Source organism: Rhinolophus ferrumequinum, chromosome 8 (genome assembly GCF_004115265.2).
Source record: "Rhinolophus ferrumequinum isolate MPI-CBG mRhiFer1 chromosome 8, mRhiFer1_v1.p, whole genome shotgun sequence".
NCBI lineage: Eukaryota > Metazoa > Chordata > Mammalia > Chiroptera > Rhinolophidae > Rhinolophus > Rhinolophus ferrumequinum.
The window spans coordinates 5737495-5755463 of record NC_046291.1 but is presented as its reverse complement, the minus strand read 5'-3'; the positions used below and the strand labels follow the sequence as shown (position 1 = coordinate 5755463).

General features: G+C 52.9%; 1 protein-coding gene across 1 annotated transcript in view; it reads left to right on the top strand.

The window, feature by feature from the left end:
- INPP5D (inositol polyphosphate-5-phosphatase D) overlaps nucleotides 1-13940 on the top strand; it is a 107303-nt gene extending 93363 nt beyond the window's left edge. The window contains exons 22-27 of the mRNA XM_033112430.1: nucleotides 1991-2078; nucleotides 3582-3731; nucleotides 4576-4672; nucleotides 6630-6896; nucleotides 11230-11848; nucleotides 12765-13940. Coding sequence (XP_032968321.1) covers nucleotides 1991-2078; nucleotides 3582-3731; nucleotides 4576-4672; nucleotides 6630-6896; nucleotides 11230-11848; nucleotides 12765-12767 — 1224 coding nt within the window. The 3' untranslated portion in view covers nucleotides 12768-13940. The remainder of the gene's footprint in view (nucleotides 1-1990; nucleotides 2079-3581; nucleotides 3732-4575; nucleotides 4673-6629; nucleotides 6897-11229; nucleotides 11849-12764) is intronic.
- Nucleotides 13941-17969: the final 4029 nt, after the last annotated feature.

Here is a 17969-nt window from a genome sequence, read left to right as displayed (position 1 = left end):
GAGGGCAGAGCTCGCTGGCCCATGTGGGAATTGAACTGGCAACCCCGTTGCCCAGAGCTCGCGCTCTAACCAACTGAGCCACCGTCCACCCTGATAGGAGTTTTAAAGGTAAAGGGATCCATCCTCTCTTAAAGCTGGGGTGGGACGCAGGCAGTCTTCAGGGGGCTGGGCGACCCACACTGGCCTTCATTGTTGATTGGAACCAACTCTTGGGACACACACATGAAGGCCATACCATTTCAGGAGCAGAGAGCTGTTTTCAGGCACCTGGATCCTGGTGGCTCGGCTCCAAGGTGACATCTCACCTTGCCCACCCCCCCACCCTCCTGCTGCTCCTCCCTGGCTGCTCCCACACAGCACCCCAACAGCTGGTTCCTCCTTCAGTCAAGTGGGGAAAGGAGCCAGCATCCCAGTCCCTGTAGCACCCCTGTCCTGTCCTCACATCCTGACGACCGCCAAGACCTGCCTCTGTCCCGTCCTCCACCCACTGCCATGTTCCAGGGGTCACCATCCCTCCTCTCGTCTGGCTGAGGCATCCTGAAGCCTGACGGATCTTTCTGGAATGCCCATCTGACCCTGGCATACCCCTCGTTATCCAATCAACTCCCTGATGTCACGTGGGATGAGCCCAAGGTCCTCGGGGGCTCCCAGCCCCTCCTCGCCCTCCAGCCTCATCTGTCCCCCCAGCACCTCAGGGGTTTGACTCCCTCCTGCTCCCTGACCCGCCACCCACCTCTGTCACTGCCTCCTCCCGCGTCACCCTCTAAAACCCCTTTGAGGCACCCTGACAGAGGCTCCCTGCAGCCACCCCCACCGTGGTGAGTGTTCCCCACAGACATTCCTTGTTCAGCGCTCAGCCACCTCACTCTCACTGCTGCCTGGGAGGCTGGGGTCTTCCTGCATTCGTAGGACCCCGGCTCCGGGTCTAACTTCAAGCCGGCCAACATTATAAGTCAGTGAACAGAGTGGTTGGTGCAGCTCTGGAACTCCAGAATGCCCCAGAGCACCTGGGCATTTGTTCTGGAACTTTCTGAATGAAGATAGAGTCCATCCTGTAGGTCAACATGGCTGCAGGCCTGCACCAGGGGTCTCTCAATACCTGGGTGGGAAGGAAGGGGGCAGACTGGAGCAGCGTGTGACCCTTTACTAGGCCCTTCTATGTTGGAGTCAGTGTGAGAAACAGCCTTAAATTGTGCAAAAGTCACAAAGTTAGCCAGCACAGGGGAGCTAGTGCGTGCATTAAGCTCCCTGTTTTTGCGTGGACTCGGCCTTCCACTGATGGGGTTTCGGATCACCCTGCGTGCAAAGCCTGACGTGCACATGCGCCGAACCAGACCAGCAGGGCAGCCAGGAGCCAGCCATCCCTCGTTGTCACAGAAAGTCAGGGATACAGTTAGAATTCGGGGTCCGTGTCTGTCATTCACTGAGCCACCCTCCAGCAACTTGCAGGACACTTCAGGTCCACTTCCGCTGGTGGACACAGGCGTTCTCCTGCCCAGATGGAGGGCAGCCTTGTGGCACCACCTTCAGTGCAGCCTCTGTCCTGGGAGGGGGCTGAGGAGAGAACTGCACTTTGCTCGGGGAGCCTGGGGTGGGAGAGGGGTGCATTCAGACCTGATTCCTAGTCCCGTTAATAATTTGCGTATCAGCTAATAATTTGCGTATCAGCCTGGTCCACTCCCAGGACCCTGTGGGCTGCAAAGGAGGGGAAGGGAGCTGGGGCACATGTGGGCTCAGGCCCTCTCCTGGGGTCTAGAGTGCAGTGTGATATGGGGTGAGGGACAGGACAGAAAGTTAACCCCACCTTGCTGGGTAGGGTGTACATAGGGGTTACTTCCTGGTCTCTGGGCATGAAAAGCAGAGGTTTAAATTTGTTTAATAACAACTCCTGTAGGCCTGTTTTCTCCAGCGTTCCCCTCACCTGGGCTGGCGACCCTCACACGCCTGCCCCTGACTTGTCAGCTCTAACTCCATGCCCTTCTCCTTACAGCTGAAGCCCATTATCTCTGACCCCGAGTACCTGCTGGACCAGCACATCCTGGTCAGCATTAAGTCCTCCGACAGCGACGAATCCTACGGTGAGTGTCCCAGGGCAGGTGCTGCAGGTACCACACCTGCTGGTAGCTGGCAGCCTCTGAGGTAAGGGAGGCGGTAAAATCTCCGTCACAGAAAGCCTAGCTGCCGCCCCTTTCTCCATCCCAGGGCTGCCAGAGGGCCCATTACTGGTGAGTCATCCTTCCCGCCCCATCGGGCTTCTGGGAGGAAGAGCCAGCAGCCCCTCCCAGAGGCCCTTCCACTCGCTTTAGAGTCTTTCCTGTGTCAGATTTTGTGCCAGGTGCTTTGCAGGCATTTTTTAATTCTCACAAGATCTTATGAAGCAGATGCTATTCTCCCAATTAGTCAATGAATAAACTGAAGCTCAGAGAGGTTAAGTGACTTGGCCACATCACACAGGTAGGAACTGGCTGAGCCCTTATTTGAACCCAGGTCTTCCCAGCATTGCTCAGTGCTCAGGCCTGTGTCTCCACAACTGTCCCACTAGAGAGAGACCGTCTTCCGTAACATCTTCAGCCGGTCCAGGGCGCCAGCCCTATGTGAGTTCACCCTTGTACTTAGTACATTCAGTGTGGCTAGAGCATGGAGTCACACTGAAAGGGGCAGGTAGCCAGAGAAAGGATGAAGGCAGGAGCCAGATCAAGCAACTTCCTGCAAGCCAGGCTCGGGGTAAATACCTTATCCTGGGGCAGTAGGGGACCATTGAAGAGTCACGCTAGACAGTGATGTGGCCAGCTTTCCATCAATGATCAAGATGAGAGATGAGGGGGCCCGCGTGAAAGTAGTGACAGTAAAAATGGAGAGACAGGATAAAATTGAGAGGTGTGGAGAAGGGACATGGGAATTGGGGGAAATGGCGGTGGGGGATGGCCCTGCACTTCTGGTGTGAGTAGCTGAGTTAATGTTTCCGTTTCCTGATCTGGGTCAGCTGTGGTGAGGAGCAGGCCCAGGAGGCCGACAAGGCACAGCCATAGGGTGTGACGCCGGGGACACCGGCAGGGTTGGGTTGAGAAGAGGGCGTGGTTGTGAGAGCAAAGGTGGCCAAGACATCCAACAAAATAAAGACTGAACAGGGTCCCTTAGACAGATTGACTCGGGCATCATCTATGGACTCGGTGAGGCGGCGTTTGCTGTCTTCTGTGTCAAAATTTTAAACTTTTATATCCTTTTATCTGTACGTCCTGTTTTGTCATTTCTTACATGGCTTCAAACCTTGGAAAGTTGTCATTTCCTCCAGCCATCAGATTAGTATTTAATTCTGCTTTTCTACTGGTTTTTCTATGAATTCATTTTTTATTTTTCACATCGACTGATCTATGTAGAGTTCATTTGCTGTCAATTTTAAGATGGTGTCCCAGATTGCTGAAGAGTTGTTCCTAAAGGTTCATTCGATGGTCCTGGGCCTTGGCCGTTGTTCGGAAGGACTGCCTTTGAGCGGTAGCTCTGCATCTCCACGAGGAATTCGCGATGTCTGTGCTGCGGAATGGCGAGGCCTTGACATGAGTGTTGTCCCTCCACCTCCACAGGCGAGGGCTGCATTGCTCTACGTTTAGAGGCCACAGAAACTGCGCTCCCCATCTACACACCGCTCACCCATCACGGAGAGATGATGGGTCACTTCCGGGGGGAGATCAAGCTGCAGACCTCCCAGGGCAAGACGAGGGAGAAGCTCTACGGTAAGCGGGCATGCCCCCTCTCCCCCCGACCCCCTTTTCAGGGGTACCCCTGGTACCCTTTTCAGTGCTGTGGGGTTAGGCACAGGGGTGAGGTTCCTCTCAGCAAAGTCATTGAATATTCTGAGCACCAGGTATCAACCTTGTAGATGGGGAAACGGAGGCACAGAGAGGGAAGTGATTGGCTGAAGGTCACATACCTAGTAAGCAGCTAGCCCAAGGTGAAAGTGCAGGTTCGCCCATGCTCAGCTGGAATTCCTAAATGTGATGGGGTCCCTCTTCTCACGGGAACCATGAGATAGCAAACCTCACTGCATGTGGGCAGTCTGGCAGCCGCAGCTCCTGGGAGGGCACTGGGCCATCAGGGCTGCTGCCTCCCGTGGCTGTGCCTCCCCTCTGCCCTGAGGGAGCTTCTCTCTGTAGCAGGACTGTGGGTTGGAGTGAGGGGCCTCAACACCTCTGCAACCATAAACCAGAGTCAGAAATGAAAGTGGGGTTCCAGCTGCCCCTTAAGCCCACAGAGGCTTTGCTATCAAATGCTCTGGTGGAGCCACCTTGTTATACTTGTTTTATGCGGAAATGTTTGCCTTTTTTGTCCCTTGGGGATCTCCAACAAGTTGGAAATGTCACACAAAATAACTGCTCTGAATCACATATGCCAACTCTCCTCCCTCTGGAGCCATAGCAGACATAACTAATCAATCACTGAACTCGTATGAGGTCTCAGAATCTTGCTTAGCCTGCCTCCCGGGCAGCCGATGTTCACTGTTCAGCTCTGGATGCCAGTGCAAAGCTCTCTGCCGTCCGCTGGGCCCTCATGTGCTCTTTCCTGGCCTTGTCCTTGCAGACTTTGTGAAGACTGAACGCGATGAGTCCAGTGCGCCCAAGTCCTTGAAGAGCTTCACCAGCCACGACCCCATGAAGCAGTGGGAACCTGCCAGCAGGTAGAGCAGGGGGGTTGCCAGGGCTTCATTACAAACTAGCTGACTTTGCAGGCCTAGGACCCAGGGGAGGGTAAGTGGAGCCCAGAGGAACCCAGGAGTTGGAGGGAAAGAAAGCTTGGCCTGAGAGGCACTGTCCTGCTTCCAGCTCTGAGGCTTCCAGCTACAAACCCACGGCCCTGGGGGATGGGGGAATTGGTGTGACGGTGACGAGGCCTGGGAGACTCCTTTATGTAGGAAACTTCAGTTCCGTTCAACAAACGTGGGCTGAACACCTACTATGTGTCAGGTTCTAAAGAAACCAAGGCACATTAGGTACAGTCCCTGACTTGGGAATTCACAGCCTAGGAGAGAAAGGCCCAGTCCAGGAGTTGACTCGTGGATTGGTCACTGTGTCTCCTATAGGTGGGGGCCATCAGCAGTCATGGCTCTGTGGCCAACAAACCCCATCCTGTTACTAAGAAAAAAAATCACTGGAGAAAATGCACACAGGTTGCTCTTGGCAGAGACTGGACTAGGAATAACCTGGACAGTGTAAGAATCTGTATTACTTGGAGTGAGCAGTCCCCTGTAACAGAGTCAGCTCAGCATGCTGATAGGGTCTCAAGTCCCAAAATCCAGCCAGCAAGGGTGGTCAGGATCTCTGCCAGCTTCCTTGCTAAGGAAGCAAAGCTGTGCTAATTCGCGAGGAAAATTCCAAGAGCCGCAGCAGAGCCCAGCTCACTCCTCTCCTCTCCGGCCCCCACTCTGCCTATCCGTCCAGCCCTCGCTCACACGCCCACCCACCCCTTGGGAACACAGGACCTCCAGCCCTTTCCCTCGTCCAGCTTCTGATGGTTGTAGCCATGGGCACCACGCTATTCCCTTTTCATCTTTTTCCCCCACTATTATCCTGTCAACGACGCATCGTAGCTTGGCTCCAGACTCAGGATCGGTGTAGGTCTACAAATTATTTCCCATCTGACTAGTGTTAGAGTTAGTATTTCTGAAGCAGGCATTGACGGATGGGCGAGAGATGTGCTCAGAACCAGGCTGAGCAGATGGGAGCAGGGAGGATGCTTGTAACCTGTCCACTCAGAATGCTTCTTGTCAGTGCTCATGAGAGCACCGGCTTACACAGGATGACACTTCTGCTGCTGAGGCGGCACTGTGTATGTCTCAGGGTCACCTCATTCAGGTTTGGCCCATCCTCTAGACAGCTTGAAGCTGCCTCCCCACCTTCCATCCTTGACCTCTGTGACTTCCACACTCATCTCCAAATACCAACATGGCTGTTTCCGTTCTGATGACTCACATAGAGACATGCAAACTGACATGTCCCAGATGGAACTCTCCACTTACCCCCACCCTAGCCTGCCCACGCCGCACAGTCACTCGGCCCCACTGGCCTCGCAGCCTCCCAGTTCACGATCCCCACTTGCTCGTGGGGCCTTCAGACGGTTCCTGGAATAGTCAAGCCCCTGTCACCTCAGGACCTTTGCACTTACTCTTACCACTGTCTCCCTCCCTTCCTTCTTATCTGCCTCCTCAGATAGGCCTTCTCTGACCACCCTCTGCCCAGTTGGTCCCAACCCTCCTCCTCATCTCTCTCTGCCTCTTTTGTGACTCTGTCAGACTACAGCATTGTATATATGCCATGGCTCTCAGTCACTGAACTTGTTTTATTTGTCTCTCCCACCAGATCTGGGTTCCATGAGAATGGAGATTATGGCTGCTTCATTCACAACCATATTTCTTCCCAGGGCCTGGTGTCTACTAGGCCCTCAGTAACTCTTTTGTTTTATGAATGAATGAATGAATGAATGAATGAATGAATGAATGAATCCACTGCCCAAAAGTGAAGGACTGGGGCAGATCCTCAGGTGTCCTGAGGAGCATCAGAAGTCACCATCCTCAGGCTGGTCCTGAGCTGGAAGAGAGAAGGGAGAGCTGAGGTGTGACTTTGTGTGTGTCCCCACAGGGTCCCTCTCTGCAGTGGCTCCAGCATCACTGAAGTCATCAACCCCAACTACATGGGGGTGGGGCCCTTCGGGCACGTGAAACAGGCCCTGTCCCCCGACCAGCAGCCCACAGCCTGGAGCTATGACCAGCCACTCAAGGACTCCTCCCTGGGACCTGGAAGGGGAGAGAGCCCTCCGACACCACCCTCCCAACAGCCCATATCACCCAAAAAGTTCTCATCCTCGGCCGTGACCCGAGGCCCCAGCCCCAGGACACAGGAGTCGAGGTGAGTGTCCCCTTCCCCGAGACCTCTCCCTTCCCTGGGTTTTCACTGACGGGAAACCTGGCTCTAGAATGGAAACTTCATTTCCTGACTGACTCATCCTTGGGGCCTGGAACACAGTAGCCACCCAAGAAATACTTGTACAATCTCCAACTCCTACCCTATGGGTGTCAACGTCTAACATTTCTTTTTAGAAGAAAAATTTAAAGATGCTACCAGGAAGAATATCTTCCTATAAAAACTACATGTATTGAAAAACACTTTTCTGTAACAGTGAACCCTCCGGCCATCTTTCACTCCCTGGAGGCCCCCCAGGAACAGGTGGGAATTTCTATGTAGAAGTCCCTCTCCAATGCTGAGCTCCCCTCTCCCTTCTCAGTCATGAAGTGCCTGTTCCCACGGGCAGCTTTCCCCTCTCTCCTGTTGAGGACAGTCAGAAAAAGACGCAGCTGAGACTGGGCGAAGGGGGAGAGAAGCTAACCAGGAGAGGGAAGGGGTTAGCCATGAAACTTCAGGAAAGGCCAGGAGGTTAGAGAAAGGTGACCTGCGTCTAGAGCTGGTGCGGGCAGCACGTGTCAGGAGGACGGAGACAGGGAGGAGCCCAGCCCAGGCAGCCAAAGCCACAGCCCCTTGTCACATGTGCAGCTGTCACCAAGCAAACACATTCGTGAACATCTCGTAGAAACGCAGCATAGGGAGCTCTAGAAGTTTCTAGTAACCAGAGGCTGACAGATGGAAATTAGAAGTGCAGGGCCCATTAACAGTGATTGCAAAGGTGCAACATGTCATTAGCATCCTCTGTGCTTGGTGGCTGTCTTCACTGTTTGTAATGACTTCAGGGGGCCGCTCTCAGCCTCGCTTCCCTTTCATGAGATCTTAGGTTTCTCAGCAGTGTTTTTGTCACTGATTAGAAGCCAGAGAAGAGAGTGTTGTCACTCATCTCCCCCCACTTCCAACCTTTCTGAGGGGCAGTTTTGTTCCTTAAGGTTTTCTCTAAAAAAAAAAAAAGAAAAAGGAAAAGACACCATCCTCTGGCTGGTACTGACCTGGAAGAGAGAAGGGAGACCTAAGGTGGATAGATGAACGGAAGGAAGGAAAGGATGGAGGGAGGAGGATGTGATAGGACAACAGGACACGAGAGGGTTGGTCAGGGCAAGTAAACATGTCTGTCCCTGCGCTCAGCCCTATCTCTGTACCTCTAGTTTTCAGAATTTGGTGATAATATTTTAGGACTCTGATCATTCTGTAAGAAACTTGGAGGAAGCAAAAACAGCCTCCATCTCCTCCCCTGGAAAAACGAGGACAAAAGCTACCGCACAGTGAGGGCTGAGGGGCCTCTTTAGCAAAGGTCATCTCTTTATGACTCAGGAAATGGAGCTGTGAACAACCACGTGGAACAAGGAGATTATTTAAGTGAAATGTTTCTGAGTTCTCAAAGTAAATGTATCTTCGTGCGTAACAACTTGAACACAACACACATCTTGCAACTGGGTGGGGGACGTGTTCCCTCCAGTTTCACCCGTGACAGCTTCAGAACAGGACATCTGTCGGCCAGCGGCCCCCAGGGTGGCGTTCTAAGCTCACTGCTCACCAAGGAGTGGTCAGAGGCAAGCAGCTGGCCGCTCCCACCCCTGCCTGCAGCCGCCTTCGCTGCTCTCAACCCCTGGCTCAGCCTGCGCAATGGCTATGGAAAAGGGGGTGTCACCAGCACCCTCCGTGTCCTCCACCATTGCCCCACACTCAAGTAGGATGACCAGCTGTTTTGGTTTGCCCAAGACTGTCCCTTTTTTGCACTAAGAATCTCACATCCTGGGAAACCCTTGAATCCTGGGCAAACCTGAACAGCTGGTCACCCTGGACTGAAGTCGTGCGGTTAGACAGAGGGTTCTGCTCAAACCGTGTTCGGTGTTTCGCTTCTTTAGAAAAGAACAGACTCCGGAATCTGGGAAGTGGGGTCCTTCTACCACAGGAATTAACTGTGCCCTGGATATCGGTTCACTTATTCCACAGCTGCAGACTCCTATGGGAATCGGTTTCTTGTTACTTTTGGTCAGGGAAATGAGGCTTTTAAGGTTTTGTGTGGTTTTCCCAGTCTACCCTGCCCCCACTAAGATTTCTCCTCTCTGAGAGTGACAGCCGCCTCCATCGCTGCTCTTGTCCCAGGGGCGTGAGCTTCAGAATCACCAAAATGCTTGCAATCCAGAACCCTGTTCCTGGCCCTGGCCCGAATTCTCTGAGGCTAACCCTCTCTTCCTACCTCAGTCATTGAGAGTGGGCTGTCAGGTGTCAGACCACACATTCTTCTTTTCTCTGTCTTGCTTCTCTCCATCAGAACTTCTGGTTGGTGCTGCTTGTACCCTCCTCCGCCTTCCTCCCTGGGCGAGGTCTCATAGCAGAGGTCTTTGAGGATCCAGCTGGGGGTACAGAGGATGGCCTGCGGGGGAGAGGTGGCTTTCCAAAGTCTCCAGCATTTCTGGTTACACAACTGCTCCAGGTCTTTCCAGAGAATAATGAGTCCAAAACTGAGTCTATAGTTAAGCCCCTGGGGGCACGTCCCTGAGGCTAGCCTCCCCAACTCCCCATGTCATCTCGCCTCATTGGCACTTACAAGGATGACATCTCTGTCCCCTGAGCCCACGCCTCCTCCCCAAAGAGTCTATTCACCTTGTCTGTTCAGCAATCACAAGCAGCGTTTCAGCACACATTTCATTAGTAAGAGGTTTCATGACCTGCACTGTCCATGGGTTCCAAGGGACACACGTTTCCTTCATAGCAGCCCCCGTTTTTGCAGAAAGCAGAACCTAGAACACTCCTCGGGGAGATGATGCTGTTGGCCAGAAAGTAAAATGTGTTCCCATTCCTGGTTCTCATAATTTGCTCAGCAGAAAGTCACCTCAAGTAAGAGTCGTAATAAATGCGGAGACAGACGAACAGGCTCACGTCTCTACTCGGGCCCCTGACATGGGGCTCCTTCTCTGCCACACGTCAACAGGCCTATTTTCTTGCTGCTGGTTTGTTTCCCAGTACTCACATCGCTCCAGGTTCCCTCTGATTGCCAGCATGACCACCGTTTTTTCCTTCCCACTGAGTGACCACGAGAGAAACTGCACTCACCAGGAGCTCTCCAGGGAGAAGACTGTGGTTGCAAAGAATATTGTGTTCATCAGGAATGTCGGCCCTCTCAGCACAGATTTTGTCTGGTTCACGGTTTCCTGTGCCTGGGGCACATGGGGGGGCTACTACACATCTGTTAAATGGAGCTCCTTGACCTGGGACCCTCAAACAGCGCAGAAGGTCACTGAGGACATCTGGTCAGCTGCAAAGTTTCTGTTCCCCTGAGAGTCAGCAGGATTTGCTCAAGAAAGCAGAGAGGCTGTGGGATTCTTGTGGGAGAAGCCAGGAGGGCAGGTCTGTTGGCAGCAGTGAGGGGCAGACTCCTCTGGTGAGGACTGGCGGTGGTTTAGATACTGGTGATGCCATGGAAGCCCTGTCTTGCCTTCCGCCCGCAAACGCTTTCTTAAAGTCCCCTTGCTCACTAAGGCGCTGGTGTGAAGTTTTTTTTTTTTTTTAAAGATTTTATTGGGGAAGGGGAACAGTGTGTACTTCCAGGCTTTTTTTTTTTTTTTCCCCAAGTCAAGTTGTTGTCCTTTCAATCTTAGTTGTGGAGGGCGCCGTTCAGCTTCAAGTTGTTGTCCTTTCAGTCCTAGCTGTGAAGGGCGCAGCTCAGCTCCAGGTCCAGTTGCCGTTGCTAGTTGCAGGGGGCGCAGCCCACCATCCCTTGCAGGAGTCGAACTGGCAACCTTGTGGTTGAGAGCCCGCACTCCAACCAACTGAGCCATCTGGGAGCTCAGCTCAAGGTGCTGTGTTCAATCTTAGTTGTAGGGGGCAGAGCCCACCATCCCCTGCAGGACTCCAGGAGTTGAACAGGCAACCTTGTGGTTGAGAGCCCACTGGCCCATGTGGGAATCGAACCGGCAGCCTTCGGAGTTAGGAGCACGGAGCTCCTACCGCCTGAGCCACCGGGCCGGCCCATGGTGTGAAGTTTTTAATGAAGGAAAGGGTCCGAGCCAGAACTGTGTGCTTGTCAACCTATGAGTAACACAGTACCTTCTCCTCTCATTTTCAATTTTGTTTTTCATTGAGGTGAATTTCACGTAAGATAAATTAATCGTTTTAAAGTGAACAATTCGGTGGCATTCAGTCCTTCACAATGTTGTACAATCAGCTCCTCCATCTAGTCCCACACACTTTTATCACCACAAAGAAAACCCCATCGGCATTGAGTAGTCATTGCCCACCTTTGTTTCTCCCTGTGTCTCCATTTCCCACGCTCCAGGCCCAGCGACTTGGGGAAGAATGTGGGGGAAGCTTCGCCTCAGGAGGACCTGAAGCTGACCAAGCCCGAGATGTTTGAGAACCCTCTGTATGGGTCTGTGAGTTCTTTCCCTAAGCTGGTTCCCAGGAAAGAACAGGAATCCCCCAAAATGCTGAGGAAGGAGGCCCTGCCCTGCCCGGACCCAGGAATCTTGTCGCCCAGCATCCTACTCTCCAAAGCCCAGGAGGCTGAGGGCAGCCAGGGGACAGGCAAGCCGGTGCCCACACCTGCGCCCACACCCACGCCCTTCCTCAGCCCCACACCGCGGCTCCGCTCCTTCACCTGCTCGCCCTCCCCTGAGGGCCGGCTGGCCGCAGGGGACAAGACCCAGGTGAAGCCCAAGGCCCCTGCCAGCTCCCAAGCCCCAGTGCCAGCCAAGAGGCCCATCAAGCCTTCCAGGTCCGAGCTGAGCCAGCAGGCCCCGCCCACCCCCGCCCAGCGGCCGCCCCTCCCGGTCAAGAGTCCGGCAGTCCTGCACCTGCAGCACTCCAAGGGCCGTGACTACCGTGACAACACCGAACTCCCCCACCACGGCAAGCACCGGCCTGAGGACATGCCGCTGGGCAGGGCCACCACGCAGGTGCGCTGGGGTGTGCATAGGGGGGTCGGGGGGTGCATGTGTGTATGCATGCGTGTGACAGCCATGCCCAAGAATGCATGTGTACTTGTGTGATACAACCTGCCATGCCTAGGAGTGTGCTCAGGGTCACGTGGGCTTGCATGAGTGTGTGAGTGTGCATGTGCGTGATGTAACAACCCAGCCCAGGAGTGGGTTCTGAGAAATTGTGGTTCTGGGAGCTGCATCCTGAGGAGGGGCTGGAGTCTGGATTTGAGCCCAGGCCTCTCTATCCCCAGAGTCCCTGCTCCGACAATGAAAGGGTTAAAGGAGGGCCTGTGGATAAACTGTCAGCCCTCCTGTGTCGGGCCCAAGGCTCCATAAACACAAAGCGCCCAGATCACTGACATTTCATTTTTATCATCATTAGTGTTAGTACTTAAACATTTCTCTGGATTTCAGTCTTCAGATGCAATGTCCCCTTCCTTTTTATAAAATAGATTTCTTTTTGAGCAAAACTAGTGCTAAGAAGAGACTCTGGAGCCAAACTCCTGGGTTTGAGGCCCCCGCTCTCCCACTTCCTGGCTCTGTGCCTTGAGCTTAATACTCCTCTGTGAAAAAGGGGGCTCTTAATGGGACCTGCCTCCTAGGTTTATAAGGAGGCTTGCATATTATTATATATTATTCCTATATGTTATATTTTATACGTAAATTATATAATACATATTTGTTTACATGTTACATATTACGATGCATACATATGACACCCATGCATATGGATTAGAATATATACGAATAGAGTACTTAGAACCGTGGGTGGGCCCTTTCGGCACTATGTTAAAGTGAGCCTGACCTAGCCCGGTGTGCAGGGACATAGGGACCTTTAGTTGAATCTGGCCTGGCAAGAATGCAGTGCTGACAATCTTCTGTTCTCCTGCAGTGAGACCTCTGGTGAGCTGCCAGTGAGACGGGGGCCAGAGGAGCAGCACGAAGCCACTCGGACCCTCTCCTGGGACTTCCTGTTGGCCCCTCCTACCCAGCTTCCTGTGCAGGGTTTCGTACTTTTCAGCAGAGGCCCAGCTTCTGTGTGGTCAGCAGAGTACGCTGGCTGCGGAACTGGGCCCTAAGGCTGAGGTTGGAAGGAAAGTGTAGCCAAATCGTAACAAACAACTTGCACACCTGGGCCCCCGGCTTGATCTTGGTACTTGGCACCCAAGGGCTTTGTTCTGGTTGCCATTTTCAAGAAAGAAACTAAAAGTGCTGATTTGCGGGTAGAGATATAAATAATAATAATGATAATATTAATAATAATAATAATAATAATGGCTGCATGTATCGAGCACTCACCACGTGCCAGGTACCTGCTAAGTGCTTTACGAGTATTGTGACATGAGTCTTCCTCAGCCAAACCAAACCACATTCCCAGATGCCCCAGTTCAAAACAGGATGTCCTGCGTGATTTGGGCAAAGCACTAAAAATTAAGGCCTGTGACCTGAAGTGAGACAGCGCTCAGCCTTTAGGGAGCTGAAGAGTGAGTGTTAATTTAGGCCAAGAGGAACCTGACCTTGTCCAGCTGCAGTGATGCAAACTGCTTTAGCTGAAGCCCCAAGGGTGTGGGCAGAGCTGCCTGGAGAGCAGGGCTCTCTCTGGGTCCTCTCAGTTCTTTAGTCTGAAAAAGAAGGAAAATCAGCTCCCACTCTCCAGGGGGGAGAGCCACCTTCAGCTCGGGCTACAGAGGCCCAGGCGGGAGCCAGGTTCCCCATAACCTCCATGAGGTGGGCAGCTTCCACTAGGCCATGGGTTGAGCTGAGTCCCCCAACACTTAGGTCGTCACATTAATAGAAAGGTCTTTGCTCCCGAAAGCTGAGCTCTCCTACCTGGGAGCCAGGGGCCTCTCAAAACAGTGCAGTCTTTTCTTTAGAAATCCTTAGCTTTGGGCTCTGATTCTTTGATGACTAGGAGACTACGTGGATGATGTGTTGTGTTGCTTTTTCACATAACAGAATTAATGAAGGAAGCCAAACAGTGAAGTCTCTGTGTAAGGCAATAAAACTGGGTACGCACCTTACATCCCCTTGTGTGTCAGTCTGCGCAACCAATAAATTGTGCCTTTCTCACTCAGCTCCCATCTGTGTGACAGTTTTTCCTGACATTCAGCCATGAACACGCTTGTAGGCTGTCAAGGCCATACAGCATCAACCAGGGGACGGGAGAATACTGAGGTTGACGATGGTGACGGGCAAACATTGCTCTGACCTGAGGGGGCTGTAGAACCAGTTTGAAGTTGGGCATGGGACAGGAACAGCAGTAGACATCACACATGTTTGTGGGACTCCAGGCACCCTGCAGCCGCCCAACTTCCACCAGCGCCATCCCCTCGACCACCACCCCTCCTGTCCTGCAGCCACAAGTTCCTCCTGGCTTTTGTAAGCGTTCATTGCTAAGCTCCAGATAACAAACACATGTAAATAATCCCCACGTCTTGGACCTCCAGCTCCCTGCCTTCAGGGTCAACTTGTACCGCCCACGGGTCAGGGAGCAGTCCCCAGGGACAGCCAGTGTGGGCGATGCTTGGCCCCACTTCCAGGGTGCCTTGGTCTGGGCTGCTGTCCCCACCAGTACCAGCTGCTGGGCCTCTGCTCCAGTTCAGACACCAGGCCTGGACTCCGGGCAGAGCTTGAGGGAGTGGTGTTCTCGGCAGCCATGGAGCAAACCATTCACTGCCCTTCAGCAATGGCCTGTGGAGACTGCAGGGGCGGGGCTGAGAGCCCACTGCAAACTTGGCTCCTCCCCCTGCAGGCTCACTTCCTGGTCCCCAGGCGTCTGCCTTCTGACTTGATGTGGAGGGACAATTGGAGACACACAGACATCCCTTAGGCCAACCCCCCTGCATCCATCACCCTACCTCCTGGGGGACCCAGTGGCTGTAGGTTGGGCTGGTGTGCTGCAAAGGAGAGCAAAGAGTTCAAGCTCCCACCCCCACCTAGAACGGATGTCCGGGCGCTCTCCAACACTTCTCAGGGTCCCCGAGAGAAGTAAGTCAAAGAAAAGCAGTGTGGTTATTGTGTTCTGAGCATGATGAAGGTAGGCTAGGCGAAGCTGTGATGTTCAGTAGGTGAGGTGTAATAAATGCATTTCCTCTTTATTTTTTTAAATTTTAAATTTTTTTTTTTTATTGCGGAATATGAGAAAACTGTTTTTCCAGGACCCATCAATCGTTGCCCTTCAATCTAGTTGTGGAGAGCACAGCTCAGCTCCAAGTCCAGTCACCGTTTTCAATCTTAGTTACAATCTTAGTTACAGGGGCACCAGCCCACCATCCCATGCAGGAATTGAACCTGCAACCTTGTTAAGAGTTCCCGCTCTAACCAACTGAGCCATCCGACCGCCCACAAAGGCATTTTCGACTTACGATGTTTTCAATTCACGAAGAGTTTATCAGGATGCAACCCCATCATAGATCGAGGAGCATCTATTAATATCTGTATTTTGTTTCAGCTAGCCTTCACCAACAGCTGTAACTAAGAAGGTGGATTTATCAACAAGTTTTTCTCACAAAAGTGCCCCCCACGCCGAAGATGAATTCTGCTGTCCCCTGAGACTGCAGAAGCTGCTGCAGTCACTTTTTTAAAAAAGCAAACATTTCTTTCTTTGCATGATTATATGAACACTGGTTGACAACAGCAAATTTTGCGCCAACAGGAAGGTGTTGTTATCGCAATGGATATTCTCTAATAATAGCTGCTTGCTGGGCACCCAGCATCTCCACCCCCAGCACAGCCTGAAGGCCAGCTGCTGTGGCCTGAGGCGTTTCGCAGGGATGGGTCAGCCTGTGGGCGCCACCTCCCTCTCCTTCCTGGGTTTCCGTTCTTTTTCCATGCCATTTTTTCCACCCCTATAGGAGGGAAATTAGTGAGTCACTCAGCAAAGCTCTCTCACAGCTACTTTCCTTAACTGCAGCCTACAGGTTCTCCTCTTCGCTGGTCCTTAAAATAGCTCCTTTATGTCCACAAACTAATTTCCATGGAGATCCAGCTGTCTGAAGGCCCAGAAGCTCCCTGCAAGGCAGCAACCCCAGCTCCCAGCCTTTACTCCAACTGACAGAGACCCTTTGTAATGCAATCGCAGGGTCTCACTCTCACTACCCTCCCTGCCCCCAAAGGTCCCTTTTGGGGAATCTGCATTGGCTAGGAAGAGCACTGTCAGGCAGTAGAGTCAGGACAATTGACTTTCCTGTCATTTTCTGTTTGAGTGGCTGGTCTGCGCAGGTCAGTTTCCTCTCAGGTTACAGTCTGGGTTCCTGAGTACTTTGATCCCAGGTGTGTACAGCCAGTGGTCTCCTTCGTCCCTTCAGCCACGTGTGTGTGTGTGTGTGTGTGTGTGTGTGTGTGTGTGTGTGTGTGTGTTGATGGCATTTGCTGGGCCTTGGGGGTTAGCACCTTAAAGAAGGGCACCACAGGGGTGGGGGGAGGCCAGGTGTGGTATATCCTGGGCTGTGGGGTCAGACAGAACGGGGGTTAAGGATCTTGATTTTCATTTCCTAAAAGTATGATCTCGTACCAGGCACTTAGCCTTTCTGAGCCTTGTCTATAAAATGGGGAGAAAGATGCCTTCTGCCTGGCGTGGTTGTGCGGATTTGGTGAGCTTGGCTCTGCAGAGACGCGGAGCCTGGCTTTTGTAGGCATTCACTGACCGTTGGTTCCTCCCTCTCCCTGGAGATGAGACTGTGGAAGGGCCCGAGGGATCCTTTACACAGGAGAAGGGAAAAGGTCCAGGCGGCGATGAGGGTGGCGTCTGAGCTGGGCCTTCGGGATGTAGGAATGTCCTGGGAGGAGGTGGGTGAAGGCCTCCCAGGTGTGGGCGAGACCTGAAACAGGCAAGATAGGAAACAAGGGGCAGGTTGAGACTGGCAAAGCCTTGCAGGCGCAAGACGCTGAGGGGCTAGTTGAGGCCAGGTGGGCTGGGTGAGGCCAGGTGGGCTGGGTGAGGCCAATCGGGCTAGTTGAAGCCAAGGAGGAGCTGGCTGAGGCGAGAGGAAATAGTTGAGGCCAGAGGGACCTGTTGAGGCGGGGGTGGGTAATTGGATTGCTTTAGTTACACAGATTAGAGCTGCTCATATCGCCTGAGCCAATGGGAGCAGACCTTGGGGACACGTAAGAAGTCCTTGTGCAGGTACCCAGCCATACGTCACGGGGCAGTGGTGACCAGTACTCCTTGCCATTTGGGACGTCTTGGCAGTCCCACTCACCAAATAGCAGCTCTGTGCCCCGCAGCAGTTCCGGATCAGCTGTCCGTATGAGACTCAGCTCCAGCACTCCGGTTTCTCCCACCACTGACTTCTTCCTACTTCCCTAAGCAAGTAAGTGACTCTCAGTCCATGTTTTATCCTGCAGGGACTTGAGCAGACAGTGACATGCTGCTCATATGTTTAGGAAGGTCAAGAACAGGGTGAGGCAAGTGAGGCACCCAGATGCAAAAGGTAAGGACAGGCAGGTGCCTGCCTGAACCCACCATCTTGAATGTAGCACCTCGCTGCTTCACTTGCCTCACTCTCGCCCTGACCTGCCTAGCTGGGGGAGGAGGGGCCACTGGATGCCAGAAGGGGCTGAATGACTGTGAATGACAGGCAGCAACAAGGCTCTGCAGCCCTGGCAGGGGCCTCGGGAAGGAGAGAGAAGGGGAGAGGGGCAGACGCCCGAGGCCGTCCTTCACATTATGTGGAATTGTGTTTTAGTGCATGGGATGTAAATTGAATTTTTCTGCCTAATTTTGAGCATATCCCTAGAAATTGTCTTACTTCAGTTATTTTAAAATAGCGTTCAGTTTAGGTTGTGGCTAAGAGCCCAGACTCTGGAGTTGGAGTCCTAAATGTGTCAAAAGCATGCCAGGCTGCAGGCCAGGCTGTGAGGACCATGAAGAAGAAGGCAATACCCCAGGCTTCAAGGAGAAGCAAACCCACAGGCTAACCGTTATATTGTTGCATGGTGAGTGGTATGAGGACAAAAGACCCGTGCGATGAATTTCCTTCAAGTGTCAGCTATGACAATGGATTATGAGTTAGTATTTAGAATGATCATTACCATGGTGGTAAGGATCTTGGGCTCTAGGGTCAGACTGCTTGGGTTTAGCTCCAAGCCCTACTGC